The sequence below is a fragment of the Pichia membranifaciens genome (genome assembly GCF_001661235.1).
Source record: "Pichia membranifaciens NRRL Y-2026 unplaced genomic scaffold PICMEscaffold_3, whole genome shotgun sequence".
Taxonomy (NCBI): Eukaryota; Fungi; Ascomycota; class Pichiomycetes; order Pichiales; family Pichiaceae; genus Pichia; species Pichia membranifaciens.
Window position 1 is genome coordinate 1,486,377 of NW_017566984.1, and position 17,607 is coordinate 1,503,983.

The following is a 17,607-nucleotide window of genomic DNA, read 5'->3' on the forward strand; positions in this document are numbered from 1 at the left end:
AGCGATGTGGCCGTCCACGGTGGCCAGGTACTCGCCGTTCTCGTCGAACACCAGCTCGGTGCCGACAAGCCTCGTCCACTCCCCCCTCAGCACGGAGCTCTTGCTCTGGAAGAGCGGCTTCTCCCGGGAGAGACCCGAGACCCGCAGCTTGTTTACGGAGGTGGCCACTCCGGCCTTGTTCTTGTAGTCGATGGACTCCTGCAACTCGTTCGACGCCGCTGCGGCAGTGCCCCGCTGCGTGTCGCCGGGCTGGGTGCCGATGGCGGTGGTCGCCGAGTCAAACGCCGCCGAGTTTGGCGGCAACACGATGTTCACGTACACGTCCTCGTACTCGTCGTCGTCGGCGTCATTGTCGTCATCGTTGTCATCCTCCCGCTTCACCGGTTCGTCCATGTCGACGTCTGGGTCAGAATTTGCACTGCCTCGCGTGTCGGCTATTCGCCTGGCTCTGCTCCTGCTGGAGTCTCGCCCGGTACTCGACGTCTTCCTTGCTGCCGGCCTCGAACTGGCTTGTCGCAAAATGCCAGTCCATCTCAGGGCCGAGACTCAAGAACGACGTCTCCGCGTTCATGAACATGTTCCACGTGTTGTGCGCCACGTTGCGTCTGTAGGCATCCACCGAGCAGGTGCTGCCGCCGATCCGGGTCGTCTTGCCGTCGCCGCCGTCCTTTTCGGTGAGGAACTCACGCGTGCTCCCGTACCCGGCCAACGCCATCCCGAGCGCTATCTTTGTCGCAGCGTGTGTGACTAGCACAATGCACTCCACGTCGGGGTGCTTCTGCTCAAACTTTGGAATGAACCGGGCCCAGAACGTCTGGCACCGCTGGAAGATGCTCTCCTCCGTCTCCCCCTTCACGCTCGGCACCACCGTGTCCCAGAGCCAGTCCATGTCCGAGGGCACTGTTTCGAAAAACGTGTGTAGCATCGCATGGTCCACCGGCACAGGCACAACCTGCCGGTTCGGCTTGAACCATTCGCCCAAGCCCCTCTCCGGGTGGATTTCGAGTCCAAGCGCCTGGGCAGTTGGGTGGATCGTCTCGACGCATCTGTAGAACGGCGACGAGAAGATCATCTGCGGCACCGGAAGCTGGCGGGCAGCCAAGTCTCTCGAGAGGAACACCGCCAGCTCCTTCGCCTGGTCGACCCCATGCGGAGCAAGGGGCGGATCACTGTCGACCCCGGTTGGCGGAGCCACCTGTTGCTCTAGCGGCAGCCAGTTCGACCGGTATCCGTGGCGCACAATGTATACAGTTTTCAATGTCATGTGTGCTATGCTCTGCTGCGTTCTGCTATTCCTAAACGTCTATCGATTAGTCTCTATACTCTTGCCAACAAGGCTACGCTAACACTATACACTGACGGAGCATCCCAGGAACACCGACGTGTCCGCCGGATCAAAACAAGCAAGGAAGCAAGGCCGTCATTTCTCTTTTTTCTTTTCCTCACCCGCCGCTTTCTCCTTCTGATCGGCCCCGCCGGCGGCGGCGTCGCCGCCGGCCTCCTTCAGTAGCTGCTCGTTGCTCTTGAGCTTTTCCTTCGCCAACTCGGAGAGGAACCACGTCACCGAAGCCCACAAACAGAGGGCGATCACCAAGAGATTGAAGAAGTGGATCGAGCGGCTGGTGTAGACCATCCACACGAGCGAGGTCACGAGCATCACGAAGGAGCTGTGAGTGGCACGGATGAGCGCAGGGTTCGTGCCGGGGGTGAACACCGACTCCCAGAGATCCACAAAGAAACTAGACATTTGAACGTGTGTGTATGTGTGTGTATGTATCAGGCTCTCTCCTAGGGTTGCCTTCTGCCTGTGTCCAGCGGAGAAGAGCACACATGGAGAGAAAGACACGGTGAACGCCGTTTTCCGCTTCTGGCCTCGGCGAAACCGCACCCCAGCTCTCCAAACGGAGAACCGTTTGGACGCAGCTGCTGGGCCTTCCAAAGTCTGTAAGAACCTGTACTGGGGCCGAAGGCATAGCGAGTGGTAGTTGGAAAAGATGCATGCCGGCTGCTGGGTCTGGCGAAGGATGTCCCAAATTCTACGAACACATCCCTTACGCCGGTTGGTGCCATCTTCCGTTTGTTGAACAGTGCTTACCGTAGATTATTTTGCACTATCCAGACGACTAGACCGTGTTGGCGGGCCGACTGGGGTTCTGCTTGAGACTGCGCCTCTTGCTACCTTCTGCTGCAGGCCGAACTGCCTACAGAGTGTCCGAGCCCGATGTACTTGCTGATTGACGTCAAACGACACCCGCTTACGTACATGCTTTAACTTATCTCCCACTCTCTTGCGTCGCTATGAGCATTCACCTCACAGTAGCGTCCTCATCGTGGGGTGATCATGACACGCCTTCATTCCAGCTGTTACACAAAACGGAACATGAAAAGAGAAAATGAATATATGAGTATGGGGCCAAATAAACCGCTAAGACTTTCTCGGCAAGTCGACAATGTGGCCTACCACATTGTACCGCTTCTCAAAGAAGGTGTACCAGTCGTCCAGCACCTTCCTCTCCTTGTCGTTGAGAACGCTCCAATCCCAGCTGAGCGAGGGATCGGTGTCCTCTGGCTTCAACGAGCTCTTGCCCAACGCTCTCGACGCATCCTTCCCAACAAACACATGGTACCCCTTGCCAACACCGTACGCATTGACGTTGCGAGTCACATCAAACACCGTCCCCTTGATCCCCACGTACATGCACTTATTTCGTACGCCATCGCATTTTGACACATCGGCCATCGTCAACCCGTCATTCTTTGGCGGGTCCAATTGCACAGGCGTCTTTGGTTCAAACTTTCCTGCCATTGTTGGTGCAAGCTGGTTACTTGTGGTCAGAGAACGTGGTTTTGGCCTGAGCCGAGGTACTAGGAGTACATGCCGAAGAACTCGTACCCCTCTTTAGTTGGAACCCTTCCGGATGGTTCACACTGGAACACGGCGCGATCATGTTTGTCTATAAAAATGCATTCTCTTTACAAATATATATACAGAATGTGGCTAGTCCAGCGGTGGCTTACTTACATACGCGTTTGACGACATTGCCAAAATCGTCGGCACACCACTCCCTTGCTCTCTTATCTTTGCCGTTACAGTCGCTTCCAACCATCGCCTTCATTGCGGTTTTGGCAAACTTGTCCCAAAGTTTCTTGCTTCTTCCCGTAGCTACTTTTCTACTCTCCACAAAACTCAGTAATCCGAAAGAACGGATTAGTAAGTCGGCTCCGTTCTGCAGTCTAATGATTCTCTCGAAAACTTCTAGAACGCTCTCTTGAATCCTATTATTAACATAAGGAGAATTCATGAGATTTGACAATTGCTCAATCACATCGTTTCTTCGGATGATCTTCAGATCTTCAGGACTTGTGATTGATTTGCTTAGAGTACGGAGAGTCCACTGTAGCTGTTTGTAATAGTCTGCATCATCATTGTGGCTTTGAGTGTGCTCATCTTTAGTAAAGTTTACCATGATCGACTTGTACATTGGAATCTCGTAATCTCTGTATTTGGATCCACCCAAAATGTATCGGTATGCTTTCTCATACAAGAAATGGGCCGGATTGGCCAAGATGGGGACCAGGTAAGATAGGAAAACAATGAAAAGCTTTGGCATTGGCTCCCTCTCTTCCCCTGCCTGGATAGCCAGCTTTTTTTCTTCAAAAGTGTAGAGTAAGTTGCAAAGGTAAACTTTGAATGCAGATCTTTCCTTGAATGTGGAAATAGCTGCACCAGCATTTTCAGGGGGAATCTCACTTTTGTCTGTTTTCTTCTCTCTCTTGGACTCAATGGTCCTGATATCGTCTTCAACGGTCAAAATGACAGAGCTTATTATACGCTTGGAAATCTCTTGCACATCTTTGACCTCGTGGGCCAAGCCACAAATCGTCAACTGCAATAACCAAGTGCTAATCAAAGGACGGATGTTTACTGTCACATGATCCCCTGAAAATTTGAACAAGTCCTCGTTGTTGACAATCAAAAGTAAAATAAACTCGCAATCATACATCACCCGATGTTCTATCTCCTCAGTGTCGACCTTCTTACAAAGGTAGAACTCTTCAAGCTTATTAAAATCTTGTGCATGTGTATGAATCGTGTTCTCCAACTTAGGTAAACGAATACTTCTTGTCGAAGGGTCAAAGTTTTTAACGGTGGCTTCGACAATAGACTTATGAAGAGTAACAGTCAAACAATCCTGTAACCCTGGAGTCTCGATAATCATTTCTGGCGCTTTTGTGATTATAGCATCTGCAGCCGCATTATCACCGTTGGAGTCTGCCGGTAACCATTCGTCAACTAGATCCCAGTTAGAGACAAGTTGTATCCAGCTTTCTCCACTAACTTCCTCAATAGACACAAGCAAGTCTTTTAATACTAAGTCACACGGCTGAGTAGTGCCTCTGTATAACTTTGCAATTTTGAACAACAAATCGAATCTCGATAACTGATTAATATTCATTTTGAACAAAAATGAAAGAATAAGTGAAGTGTAAAATTTTGTTTCTTCTAAATTCACTTCCTTGACGGACTCGCCACCAAGTCCCAAGCTATTATTTGGGTTATTAAGTAGAATATTAACCAATTTGGTACACTCAATAACATTTTTAGAGCCAGAGATAACAATCCACGTAGCATATTTCAAGACGTTGAGATTGTTGATCCAAGAATTATTCAAGATCACTTCAAGCTGGGAGTTAAGCATACTCTTGGAAACAAACTTCCAGACAGGAAGATTCAATGACTTTTGCAAGCACTTCAAAAAGTCTTCAAACTCTTCATCTAGATCTCCCTCGGCCGTTTCAGCCAAAACTTTTGTAACATATAGGGTGGCACGAGTTAGCCAAACTTTGAGAATATCTGCTTCTTTTTTCCCAAACAACAAGAAGATGAGTGATGTCATTTCGGGGGAAAAGATCAAATCTGCAACGTTTCTAACGGAATCCAACAATATTAATTCACTAATTTGTTTCTCGATATTCAAATGATCCTCTGAATTTTCATTCCACTGTAAAGTCAAGGAATATAAGTAAACTTTCAAATCCTTGTCCACTTCAATTCTGTTGTTGAGAATAGAGTTCAGGTGATTTTCGGAAATATCATATAACCTTGATTTGAAAGCAGAATAGTCAACAGAAATAAATTGTAAAAATCTGAAACCTTCAATAGAATTCGAAATGCTAGTAAACTCACTTTCCAACTGCTCACCAATAAACTTTTTTATTTCAACGTCGGAGCCAGATGCAGCTTGAAGAATCTCAAAAATAAACCTTTGATTTTGCGTAGACTTGGCCAATTCAACTAACTCGGTAATTTGGTCCGTACTAAAGTCCGAACCACTCAACATTTTGGAAAATTTTCTGGAGAATTCTGGAGAGATGTCGCCTGAATTGTGTTTCTTCTTACAATAATTTAAAACCTTTTCACTTTCGAACTTTAGGTTCCTTTTGATAGCAACATCAACCAATAATTTACCGAGATCATTAGATGAGCTTTCAACAATGAGTTTCAATATCTGTTTATCAGACAAAACCCACAAATATTGAGCTACATGCTCAACAGCAAAACTTGGCAAGTTCTCATCATTGGCCAATTCAAATATAGGTTTCTGCAACGACTTTTTGAATTCATAATCTAACGAATTATTGCTCCATAAAGTTTTGAAAATTTCGCAGCATAAATCCATGATAAAACATTTTTTCGAAAATTTAGACTCAGCAACTTGACTGTTATAATCTGCAGTAGAAAGAAGAAGCATTTTCCAAAATTTCCTTTCCAGTAAATTCACATTGCTAAAACTGGTACCATTGTCAATATAATTGGTATACTTTTGCACCATATAATTTCCATAAAGTGAAATTAAGTCAAGAATTGTCTCTTCCACGCTTTTGAGTTCCAAATTAGAAGCAATCAACGTCTCGACTCTCTTTAGTATAGCAACAATTTCGATGTCAGTTTTAGGAATTAATGTATTTGCCTTCGATCTTAATTTATCCCACGGAGTAAAGCAAATATTAGAGAAGTTTGAAAACCCAACAGCCCTCAAATTGTTTTTTGATTTCAAGTAAGATTCATATGTATGAATGTCAAACTTCACCACAAACTCGCAATATTCCTTGGTAACAGAATTCATCAATGGCAGTGATTCACCCAAAATAAACATGTAGACACTGAGCAGCTTTATCCACTCGTTTACATATTGAATATGCTCAGGCTTAGCAAACTTTGACTGTTCACAGAGAGCAACAAAAAAACTAGAAAGCTTAGTATTTTTCAAACCGCTTTTTTTTGCATAATCGGTAACAGCATCAAAATACTTGTATGGTGTCTTTATAGAACGAGATATTGATTCATCTAATGTCTTACAAATAGAATCAATAATCTCTGCCTTAGACTCAGTCAATGAGTTGAAGCAGTTCAAAAGGGATAAAACTATTGCCCAAGCTTGTGAGCTGAGAACATCGGAAGCTGGTGATCTGTAATCTTCAAAAGCGAGAGAATCATCCAAGAAGTTAGATAAAACCTCTACTGACTTCCCAATTAAAGCGTTGTCTGCTTGTGCTACTTTGTCATCTTCCTCTCTGTATTGGAGGTCATAAGGAAGTTTGGCAATAGTGGTAAATAAACTATTTTTCGAACCAGGTGATATATTCCACCATTTGTTTTGTTGACTTGACTGAGAAGACTGAGTGGTAATAGCAAGATAAGAATTGAAAAGTAAAACGTCGACGTCAGACAACTTTTCTTGGACTAAAAGAGGATTTTGTGTAGTGTCATCATTGAGACCGATAAGGCCATTAAAGGACCCAAGCTGAAGGTGAACATCAATGTTCAAATTCTTAGAAAAGCAGTCAGCCGCTTTCATGTAATTCAATAACAATAGCTTGTTTATTTTGTTTGCCTTCAAACATTCATTGGTGACACCTACAAGCACGCTTGGGTCTGGTAATTTTAAACTTGCGAGTGTGTCTTGTAGATCATTTCCGAAACTAGTGAAAAGTGAGTTTTCGTTGAAACGTAGTAGCTTGTCAACCTTAGAGAACTTCTGTATGATTGAAATCACAAGCTGAGCTGTCAAGTGTTTTGTTATTTCATTGGTAGCATTGAGACCTTTCGTCAAAGAGGAACGATTAAGAGAAGCGGGACAAATTACTTCCATCAATATTTTATTTGAGAGGAAAGATTCAGATTTCACGGACGAATATGAACCATCGGCCATGTTATTCACCAAATTTTTTAGTAACATTGTAAAATCTTCAGGTATGGATAATTGTACAATCTTGGTAAGAAGTAATGTTTGACCGATGTAAAAAGATGTAAGTTTCGGATCATGTGCGCCATTGGTATGGAATAGATGGGTCGTGTAAGGAGCTACAAGTTCGGGAACATTTGACAAAATATTTACCGCCAACTTAAGCTGCATGGAATCCGCCCAAGGATGGAGAGTAGTGAGAACATTGTAAATTATCTTATTGTTGATTTTGAAAGTGCTCTCACCAATGGAAATACTAACACCTGCGTTGTTGAAAGCGGTGTTTGAAGGAAGACAATCAAGAGGGACATTTTTGAACCATGTTCTATAATCGTGGAAAAGTAAACCGTTCTCTTCATCGGTAGTAATTTTAGTCAGTAGTTTATGGACATCCTCTTTGACATCTTCATTCTTGTAAAGTTCAACTAATTTAGAAAGAGTATAATCACCCAAAACTTTACATTTTGTCATCTTCCTTAATGCCGGCTCGCAAAGTATTTTCTTGTCAATGAATACAAAAACCTTTCTAATCAAATCTGCGTTATCAAATTCTGTTATAAACTTAATCCAATTGTGATTAATTTTTTTGTTGTTGGTGAGTAGATCGATACGAGTGAGTGGAGAGGCATTTGTGCAAAGTGCGATCCAAAATAGCGACATGTAATGTCTCACTGTAGTGTGAGACTTTCCCTGTGAGCTCAATCTTACTGATAGTTTCGTAGGGTAGAGCAAATCCGCCAGAGATCTTAATGATAGATCAAAATTTTCTAATACCTGATCGACAAAGCTTCCATTGTCGAAAGACACTATCGCAGTCAACAAGTTCACAGCTGGGATTGTAATTGAAGGTTGCTCGTTATTAAAACATCTGTAAAAGACTTTCATATTGTGAGAAGAGATCAGTTCCACAATCAATGGCCTAACGGAAGTGCTCAATTGAGGAGTTACATTGGCGAATTGTATTAATGTTTTCAGATTTTCGTTCAATGATGTTAATGCACTATGATCATTTGTAGTAGCACAATAAGATTGTATCTGCACAAGAGAGGTGATATTAAATGGCTTGTCCAGGAAGTACTCAATTTGGTTTATGACATCCTGAGATGAATGATATTGTCCTTTATCAACATCTATCGATTCAACAAAATCTGAAAGTTGAACAGCAGACTCTGTGCTAACGTTACTAACATATTTAGAACGTTGGTCATCGGTAGACATATTTTTGCACCGACTTCGTGTTCTTGGTGCTAAAGAAGGATCCTGGTCGTACTCTAGCTCTGGTCAATCTCACAAAGGGTATGTCCGAAGAAGTGGAAAAAAATTTGATAATTTGAATATTTTTTTTTATCTCTTCAACCAAAAACATGTTTTCGTTTTCATGGCGGTGCACAGTTGTGTAACGCGTAGAGATTTCGGTCTGTTGATGTTTGAAGGGAACCATCAGGATGAGCATATAGACAGAGTGTCCTTGATTTGACTATGATGATGAAAAGGTGTTTAAGAAGGAAAAAGCCAGCATGTTGGGACTGAAGGCAGCAGCTACTCGACATAAAGGGCGTCGGCCTGATGACACGACAAGGCCAAAAGATATACCCGGCTTTTCCAAATGGATAACGTCGGAAGTGTATATAGAGGACAAGATTGCAGAATCTTCCTTAGAACAGCTCGCAATGAACATGATTGAGAACATTGAGTGGATCAATGAAGCTGTCTATGATGTCACCTCAAACGTAACGGGGATTTCGCTTTCTGATGAAGAGGTGGATGAGGAGGTCAAAAGTGATTTGAAAAACAAGAATTCTGATGATGAGGATCATCACTTAAAAAATAACGCTAAAGAGCAAGGTGGCAGGGAACGAGGCAAAGAAAGTGATGATATTTTGTTACGTACTGCGGACAACTCTATCTTGTTGCTTAAATCGCCTCGCAGAATCAGAGAACAAAAGTCGTCTCCTATACAGCAAGTCAGGCGACGTGAAATCGAATTAATTAAGGACACCACTGCCTTGGTCCTCGGTTCAAAAGATTATGAAACTAGTTTGCGGAGGACAGAAAGAGAAGAGGACAGTTTGAGGCCTAACGTAGTGGTTAAAACTGAAGAAGCAGAGGAAATTGATGAGCCGATGTTGAATCTGGAAGATTCATTTGAGTTAATTAGCCGAGATATACGAAAGTCCTTTGCGGCCAAACAGAAAACTACAGCTATGCAAGAGTTTTTGCCAGAAAAGAGAGAAGAACAAGAAAAAGAGGATGCTTTCAAAAACGAAGATGAGCCTTACAATGATATCCGTACAGACATTGGCACGTCAAACGCAGCCTATACCAAAAGCAGCTCCAAGAAAAGCTCTAGTGCTGAGCCTTTGCACAACCCTAAGGTGAAGTCCCCGGAGGATGAGATCAAGGAGTTATCTAGACTTATAGACGGAGTAAACGATGATTTACTCAGCGACGCAGAAGACGAAGATTTGAGCATAGAACTTGACAAACTGGAAAAGATAGAACTGTCTCACCTGAAGAAAAAGCCAACCTTACAGGGATACAAGTCGCCTATCAAATTTTCGGAAATGCCAATGATCGAACCATTAACTTTGGAGTCTTCTAGAAAGAAGTCGATGCGGAAAACACTAGAGCAACAGAGGCAGTTATTCTCTGCAAGAAAAAGTAACTCTCACCGTTCTTCGAATACCCAGATGACAACCATTTTCGATGAAGATGGTAGTAAACGCACGAGAGAAAGTCACACTTTCCAGCTTAACCCCTTGCCCAATGAAATGTTTTCTGTTGGGAACACATCTGTGGACGAACCTACTATCAAGCTTGACCGTAACTTCACCAAAAGCTTGCAGACTGTAAAATCTCCTGAAAAGTCATCGATAAGAGCACAATCGACTGAAAGCGGCAAGCATGACTTATTTTCCCGCTTGATGCAGCCCACAGAGGCGAGTAAACAACGGATAAGAGAAAGTTCGTTGTCGCCAAAAAAGGCACAGAGAACTAACGTTAAGTCCTCGCCAAAGGTTGACTCCCAGACTACACCCGCTTCTCAGGCCGAGGATGATGGTCTGCGTCACAAAAGCGAGAATAAGGCTAGCGAAGCTAGCATGATACCTTCTGCGTTGAAGGTTTTGGAAGCCCCAAAAGGAGCTGGTAATCGAGCCAGAATTCCCTCTCCGGTGAAAAGGCAGGTTCCACTAACAAAGAAGAGCTTAAAGTCGTCTGCCAATTACGAGCAACTTTATGGCGGCAAAAAGCTTGAAAGCGATGCCGACGTAGCCTCTGGCAGGTTTTACCAGGAAACCTTGGGACTATCGAAAAAGCGGGTGGTGAGTGAAAGCAAGATCCCGACGGTAAGCTCTATTTCAGAGCGTCGGCGGTTGAAGAGCATGTCGAAGGGTAATTCGAGGCTAAATTCCCAAGTGGAACCCAAGAGCACCAAGACCCCCCAGCACACAAGAGATACCAGGAGGGGGGCTACTAGTGCAAACGAGAATATGAACGAGAACATCCTTCCCGACGTGATCCCATGTATACCGTCGGAGAACGAAGCTGCTGACGACGAACATGACGACGGGCATCTCAATGCACGCCGCAGCGCCGCAGACGCTGGCGACGACTGGACCTCAGAGAAGAGCATTCTGCGACAGCTGAAACTGCAGCTAAAGACCAACCCTGGCCCGATCTTTGGTCCAATCAGTGCAGTGGACTGCGACAAGCTTTTCGGGAAGAAGTTCGGACCTGGCATGAACATAACGTGGGACAGCAAGGATCGACTAGGGGCTGCAGAGACCGATGCCTACGAGCGGGCCATGGGATGGAGGTAGCAGAGCAAAATAAGGGTATTTTATAGAATTGTGCTTGCCACGTCGTAACCGTTATAAATGTAGTTTAGTATCTGATAACCGCTAGTTACCCACCTATCTGATCTATCAGCACATCTACTACGCGTTTTACGTAAGCACGCACAACACGCCGAGCCACTCTTCTCAGTCTACAGCTTTCCGTGCTCATCGCTCCACTGGAAGGAAACACTATCCCTCTCACCACATGTATTCCAAGAGCTGAAAGCTACTTTTCACTAAGCACTGGCAGCAGTGGGCGACTTCCCCCGCCCTCATCATCTTGCTGCGGAAAAAGCTCTTGTTGCTCCAGAAAGCCCTTCTTGCTCTTTTGGCGAAGCGTGTCCGCCTACTGAGCTTCACCTTGTATACAATATTCCCAAAGCGGAAGGAGCGCCAACTTGCGCTGCACCCAAGTTTCGCTAGATTCTCCCATTGCGGTTGCCTGTCTGGCTTGTGGCTGGCTGGCTTGCTTGCTGGTGCTGGTGCTGTTGATGCTAGTTTAGAGCCAGAGAAACTCCCACTTGGTGTTTCATAGCGGTTCTTCCAGTAACGGCAGCAGAAGAAACAACAACAGCAACAGCAGCACTCGAAGCACTAGCACTAGCACCAGCACTCGCATTAGCAGCAGCAGCAGAAAGTGGCTGTCTTCGTTCTCGTCTTGTTCCCAGGAGTCCCGCATTGCAGTATCACTCTGTATTCACGATACACAAAGCTCACTTCGCACAGCATAAACATTTTGCTACGGTTCGTTAGTCAAGTTGCGTCCGACACATCATCACACACACGTCCACATATAGTTCAGCTTAGATTACCGTCATGTCTAGGGTATGTACTTGATTTCTGGCATTCTTCTGCACACAAAATGCGATTATCACAGCTACTAACACTATCACGTTTTTTTTGATTGATCATTTTTCTCTGTTGCAGGAACAATCGCAAATTCAAGTCGACGATGAAAATCAGCAGCATCAGCTCTTGAGAGCCAAGTCCGATGCAAACCTTGTCAATAGCAATGGTCAGAAAGGAATGGGCGTCAGCGACTATAGCAATAACGAGAACAAGCCCCCAAGAAACAACATTTCGCAGCGAGACAGACAGGTGTTAACTAATTTGCACACCACGAAGCTGAATTCGCAGAGCAAGTCGGTGTTCACAAATACGGTCCACAACCATGGCATTCCAAACTTCCACGGCAATCAACAGCAGACACAGGGTAACACAGTGCCAAAGCCAGAGGCTCCTAAACAATCGCAAACTCAAACGCAAGGTCAAAACCAAAACCTAAACCAAACACAATCACAGCAACAGCAACAGCAACAGCAACAGCAACAGCAACAGCAACAGCAACAGCAGCAACAACAACAACAACAGCAGAAGCAACAACAAGCAGACCACTTAACCGCCATCAGTGGGATGACTATGTGTTCTCCATTCTTCACCAATACTGTGAATTTTGAAAATAACACTAGTTTGCAACCAACCAAGCAGATCAAGATAAAACCAGATCAGCAGAGCGCTAATGATACCAACGTTAATAACAAAATCAACCTTCGTCATAATAATAATATACTTCCGGACATATTGGAAGTACGTAATACCGGTACCACTGACAAAGGTGATAAAAATAGTGATAACAACAATGACTTGAGCTTGAAGTCGAACTTCAACTCAACCAATTTTGATGAAGGAGTGGATATTGAGGGAAATAATGAAGACGGCCAAAACCTAGAGTCGATAGCTGAAAGGACAGAAGAGCAAATACAGGATGAAAATAGAAGAATGTCTTTAAAGAGACAAGCGCCAGTCGACAGTGCCGATTTGATAGAACCAGATGGCACTCAGGAACTGAAAAGAGTACGCGTTGATTATGATTACTCATGGGAAGACTTAGATTCAGGAGACTTTGATGATCCATTAATGGTGAGCGAATATGTTAATGACATTTTTGATTATCTCCACGAACTAGAGTTGAAGACTCTCCCTGACCCTAACTATCTACAAATGCAGCGTAACTTGAGACCTAAAATGCGCTCAATCTTGGTTGATTGGATGGTTGAGGTGCATTTGAAATTCAAGCTTCTGCCTGAAACACTCTATCTATCGATAAACATAATGGACCGATTTTTATCCAAAGAACTTGTTCAAGTGGATCGTCTTCAATTGCTTGCAACAGGTGCTTTATTCATTGCTGCGAAATACGAGGAAGTTTATTCCCCGTCCATCAAAAATTATGCATACGTAACAGACGGTGCATTTTCGGAAGATGAGATATTGGGTGCCGAGAGATTTATACTTGAAATCCTGAACTTCAACATGAGTTATCCAAATCCAATGAATTTCTTGAGGCGGATATCCAAAGCTGACGACTATGACGTTAATACACGTACTATTGGTAAATACCTCTTGGAGGTGACTGTGATAGATCATAAGTTTATTGGATATCTGCCATCTTTGTGTGCAGCTGCTGCAATGTTCATCTCTAGGAAAATGATCAGTAAAAACGATTGGAATGGTAACCTGATCCACTATTCAGGAGGCTACAAGAGCAACGATTTGCAAGAGGTTTGTCTTATGATTATGGATTATCTTGTTAGTCCTATTGTTCATGAGGAGTTTTTCAAAAAATACGCATCAAGAAAATTCATGAAAGTTTCGATTCTGGCTAGACAATGGGCAAAAAAGGTAACGAGAGAGGGCAAGAATATAATGGATGATGAACTGTAAGGGAAAAATAGAGAGATAGAAAGGAAAGGAAAAGAATGGAACGCATATGTAAGTAAAAACGCATGTGCAACTATTCAAGTAAAATTCTAAATACAATATCATCATTAATCTGCTTTACTAAACTCTCTCACAATTATACATGCATACATCCGAACGTACCATATGGAAGTTGTCGATGGGTGCATGTATCTCATTTTTATGCTTTGTAACTATTATTATCTGTATTCCTCTTGTTTTTTTTTATTTACTTAATTTAATCTTCTAATTATACATGATTCACTTTCATCGAAGTATAACCAGCGTCTTTACAATAGCGGGGAAACAGTGCAGAATAATAAATATTGTTGAATCAGTAGAAGATTGCTATATAGTGTAGAAATGGGAGGAAATAAATATAATAGATGATGGTAACAGTTTGAAGAGATGGTATATTCAGAAAAGCTACAATCATCTTATGACACGGTACAGCCTATGATCTTGGAACCCAGTTGTTGTGTTTTTCGAAAATTGGTTCTTCTCTCTTAGCAGCCACCAAGTGGAGAGATTGATATTTGTAGCCGACGTAAGTCAAACCAACTGGGATAGCAGCAAGGAACAAAACAGCGAAACCTGCTGACCTCAAGTTCCACTTGTAGTGCTTGATAAGGTTCTCTCTGAATTCACTGAACTTCTCGACTTCCTTGTCAGGGTGTAATACTATATGAGAACGGGGCAGAAAACGATTGGTGTATTAGGAACAGCCAATGTAATATGGATGTTAGTAAATATGATCACTTTCAAAACGCTTGTTGGGCTCGATGAAAAAATGTTTATGATACGTACAGTGTCTTCCAAAGTGGCCAGCCATTGTTGTGTATGAGTAGGTATATATGTGGTCTGTTAGAGAGTTGGCAGGTACAGAAGTCAGCTCCGGTATTCTTCCTGTTTGTCCTATCATCATTCATGTACTTACATCTTATGCAAAAATCAAAAAGGAAGCGAGAGCAGTCCCCTCATTAAAGAAAGTGTTTGGCCAAAAACGTACAGGCATATTGTGGTGCACGGGAGTGTTTCAAATACTTCCGCGACAGCATAATTGTCGCACGCCGGATATGGGTTTGAAAGATTGATGAATTTGAATCGAAGAACTACAAAAGCAAGGAAAGAAAGAAAAGAAAAGAAGGCTTCCAATAAGTACAAAGATACCGGAGTTTGAGTAAGAGGTAATTATAAGGTGAAGTTATGTTTAGACGTACCTTGAAAACAACATTGAGTGGCCGGACAGCTGTTGTCAATGGGATCGGACTGAGGACTGGAGGATTGAAGTGGGTTCAAACGAGGTTTGCATCCGGAGGAAGTACAACAGAAGCCGGCAAGGGAACAGATGCCGATACCAGTACGGGAACGAGTGGCGTGAACTATTTTAAGATGTTTCCACAGACGTTTCCCACCGGGAAAGAGGTTCCTGGATACGGGTTTTTGGTTGATGTGAAGAAGCTCCGGAAAGAATACCGGAAATTGCAGAGCGTTAGTCATCCGGACTTGAACAACATCCTGAACAAAGCAGGAGGAGCTAGTGAAGGTAGTGACGGGGTGGCGTCATCACTGATTAACAAGGCATATGAGACTTTGTCTGATCCTTTGAAGAGAGCGCAGTATATCTTGTTAATGCAGGCAGGCATTGATTTGTCGAACGACGAGGTGGGCAAAAGTTTACAGTTTCAAGACAAAGCGATGTTATTTGAGATGATGGAAATCCACGAGCGGTTGGAGAGCATCATGAACGAGCGAGAGCTCGAAGATATGAAGAAGGAGAACCAGAGTAAGATTAAGGAGCTATGCGAGACGTTGACCGAGTTGTTTGAAGCAAAGGAGTGGGACAAAGCTGCGTTAGCCACCATCCGACTCAAGTACTGCTACAACATCAAAAATGCATTGAAGGAGTGGGAAGCAGGCAAGCCTGTAACGTTGACGCACTAGTTGTGGATAGTTAGGATTGGATATTATCGTTTTTTTATTATATAGTGAAAGACAAGAAAAAGAACAGGTACTTAAATTATTAAATGAAGATTGAAGAATGGGATAGTATGGTGTGGAGCTTGGGAAGGAAAAAAGAGATTTAAAGTAGTACATAAATTAGGAACGAGTGAACTGAGAGTGGTATTGATTGAATTTTAAATTGTGACGATATGGAAGATTAACAAATAAGAAAACAAATCATTAAGAAAAAGGTAAGAAAAGAGGAAAACATTAAAATTATGAACAAACAAAAAGAGAAAGTTTCGGTGTTTTTTTTGAGTTTTCAGAGTTATTCCGCTTTCATCTATTTGTGGGATGTTAAGGTATGAATCTCACAATTTGTGTAGAAAGTGGAAGTAGGAAAAATTGAAAGGAGGATTCGTTCAATTTCAAGGGTACAGATTTCTGTCGGCATCGGTGTTTTCCATGGCGACCGTGCCAGCCTTCACCTCCTTGACTGGGGTGAACGACAAGTAATTGGCATTGGTAGTGCCGTCTGCGCCAACGACGTTGTTTGGGTTGCCCGACACCTCGTTGTAAGGCTGGTTGGTCTGTTGCACCTCCGGGTTAGCCACCATCTGGTTGCTTGGGGGGATGTCTTTTCTTCTGAACCAGCCGCCGTTGGAGGAGGAGGAGCCGTACGCAGACTTGGATCTGTTTCTGAAGGAGAATCTGCCCGACTTAGAGTTGTTGTTGGTCTCCTCGTTGACGCCGCTGTTGTAACCACGACGTTTTCTGCCAAGACTGCCTAGGGACCACTCTCTGGAGGCGAAGACGATGAATGGAATGGAAAAGAGGAGCAAGAAGACGGTGGTCCACGCGGTTGCCATGGCCTTGGTGCCCAAGTTGGCGGTAAAGCCTGCGTTTCTGAAGTGGTTCCTACCCTTGGCATAGGCGGAGGTGGAGAGAGCGATGCCGATGATGACAAACAACAACGCTAGGCCATACAATACCCAGAAGACGCTCTGGAGGGCGGCAAAGCCGACCTTGGTGAAAAGGAGGATGAGGAAGGGGAACCACGAGAACACGAGGAAGGCCAAGCCCACTAGACTGAAGCCGTATCCGATTCTGCTGGTGTAGTAGTAGTAGTTTGCATTGTCGACAAAGGCCGAAGGGAGGTTGTCGTTGGAGTTGAAGTTTCTGGAGGGGGAGAAGGGGTAGGCGGCCACGTCATGTGTGCAGTCCGTGTTTCTGTTGTCCTGGACGCCGCAGAGGCCGTAGTTTGTCCATCTGCAGGTGGACGAGACGGGCGAGCCGGAGAAGTTGGAGCAGTCTGTCTCGAGCCAGTAGAACTTGCGGAGAACAGACGTCTGTGTTGCGCCCGTGAGGATGGTCAAGAAGAGGGTGAGACCCGAGCCGAGGAGGAATATCGTGGCAAAGAAGATGATGAATATCCGGAGCACGTTCATGGTGTGGTGGGGCGGGCGTGTCTTCTTCTGTGTGTCGCTGTGGGGGTTCTGCGGTGGTCTTGAAGGGCCGGTGTATTCGGTGGACCGAGGGCTTCACAAGAAGAGAGAACGGGGGACGGCTGGGAGAAGATAGACGGACGAGGCCTGGTCTGGTGGGGAACAAACGAACGAACAAACGAGGAAGGAAGACCGGTGCTGGCGGAGCTGCACGCAAACAATGCCGGCTTCGACAGAATACAGGATGCTCTGGGGAGGTGAAATATAGAAAAAATCTGGAATAAAAAATAAATAGGGGCAGCAGCCGAAAAGGGATAAAGTCTTCGACCGGAACCGTACAAGAGGGCGTGACAGCACAAACAGAACAGGACAGGACAGGACAGGACAGGCCAC

The 17,607-nt window shown here is 44.4% G+C and overlaps 10 protein-coding genes across 10 annotated transcripts; 4 read left to right on the plus strand and 6 right to left on the minus strand.

Annotated features, from left to right (window-relative positions):
* Window positions 1–406: 406 nt before the first annotated feature.
* PICMEDRAFT_33339 (hypothetical protein) lies at window positions 407–1,264 on the minus strand (the record flags this gene model as incomplete). The annotated part of the gene is made up of 1 exon (XM_019162812.1): window positions 407–1,264. The coding sequence occupies one exon, from the start codon at window positions 1,262–1,264 to the stop codon at window positions 407–409; it is 858 nt and encodes a 285-aa protein (XP_019018022.1).
* A 156-nt stretch (window positions 1,265–1,420) lies between these two features.
* PICMEDRAFT_33784 (hypothetical protein) lies at window positions 1,421–1,747 on the minus strand (the record flags this gene model as incomplete). Its single annotated transcript, XM_019162845.1, has 1 exon — window positions 1,421–1,747. One exon carries the CDS (start codon window positions 1,745–1,747, stop codon window positions 1,421–1,423), a length of 327 nt encoding a protein of 108 aa, XP_019018023.1.
* A 678-nt stretch (window positions 1,748–2,425) lies between these two features.
* Window positions 2,426–2,806, minus strand: PICMEDRAFT_72940 (hypothetical protein; the record flags this gene model as incomplete). The annotated part of the gene is made up of 1 exon (XM_019164338.1): window positions 2,426–2,806. The coding sequence occupies one exon, from the start codon at window positions 2,804–2,806 to the stop codon at window positions 2,426–2,428; it is 381 nt and encodes a 126-aa protein (XP_019018024.1).
* A 208-nt stretch (window positions 2,807–3,014) lies between these two features.
* On the minus strand, window positions 3,015–8,465 carry PICMEDRAFT_72941 (hypothetical protein; the record flags this gene model as incomplete). The annotated part of the gene is made up of 1 exon (XM_019164339.1): window positions 3,015–8,465. One exon carries the CDS (start codon window positions 8,463–8,465, stop codon window positions 3,015–3,017), a length of 5,451 nt encoding a protein of 1,816 aa, XP_019018025.1.
* A 269-nt stretch (window positions 8,466–8,734) lies between these two features.
* On the plus strand, window positions 8,735–11,220 carry PICMEDRAFT_16720 (hypothetical protein). Its single transcript, XM_019161317.1, has one exon. It carries the CDS (start codon window positions 8,765–8,767, stop codon window positions 11,066–11,068), a length of 2,304 nt encoding a protein of 767 aa, XP_019018026.1. The 5' UTR covers window positions 8,735–8,764; the 3' UTR covers window positions 11,069–11,220.
* A 424-nt stretch (window positions 11,221–11,644) lies between these two features.
* On the plus strand, window positions 11,645–12,101 carry PICMEDRAFT_52883 (hypothetical protein; the record flags this gene model as incomplete). Its single annotated transcript, XM_019163168.1, has 2 exons — window positions 11,645–11,911; window positions 12,014–12,101. A coding segment is annotated over one exon (195 nt), but the record flags the coding sequence as incomplete, so codon positions are not given.
* On the plus strand, window positions 11,645–13,970 carry PICMEDRAFT_16721 (hypothetical protein). Its single transcript, XM_019161318.1, has 2 exons — window positions 11,645–11,911; window positions 12,014–13,970. The coding sequence occupies exons 1-2, from the start codon at window positions 11,903–11,905 to the stop codon at window positions 13,808–13,810; spliced, it is 1,806 nt and encodes a 601-aa protein (XP_019018028.1). The 5' UTR covers window positions 11,645–11,902; the 3' UTR covers window positions 13,811–13,970.
* A 136-nt stretch (window positions 13,971–14,106) lies between these two features.
* On the minus strand, window positions 14,107–14,724 carry PICMEDRAFT_16723 (hypothetical protein). Its single transcript, XM_019161319.1, has 2 exons — window positions 14,633–14,724; window positions 14,107–14,506 (listed from the first exon to the last, which is right to left on the minus strand). The coding sequence occupies exons 1-2, from the start codon at window positions 14,655–14,657 to the stop codon at window positions 14,280–14,282; spliced, it is 252 nt and encodes an 83-aa protein (XP_019018029.1). The 5' UTR covers window positions 14,658–14,724; the 3' UTR covers window positions 14,107–14,279.
* Window positions 14,725–14,988: 264 nt separating this feature from the next.
* On the plus strand, window positions 14,989–16,040 carry PICMEDRAFT_16724 (hypothetical protein). The gene has a single exon (XM_019161320.1). The coding sequence runs from the start codon at window positions 15,032–15,034 to the stop codon at window positions 15,767–15,769; it is 738 nt and encodes a 245-aa protein (XP_019018030.1). The 5' UTR covers window positions 14,989–15,031; the 3' UTR covers window positions 15,770–16,040.
* A 484-nt stretch (window positions 16,041–16,524) lies between these two features.
* PICMEDRAFT_22575 (hypothetical protein) lies at window positions 16,525–17,217 on the minus strand (the record flags this gene model as incomplete). The annotated part of the gene is made up of 1 exon (XM_019162268.1): window positions 16,525–17,217. A coding segment is annotated over one exon (693 nt), but the record flags the coding sequence as incomplete, so codon positions are not given.
* Window positions 17,218–17,607: the final 390 nt, after the last annotated feature.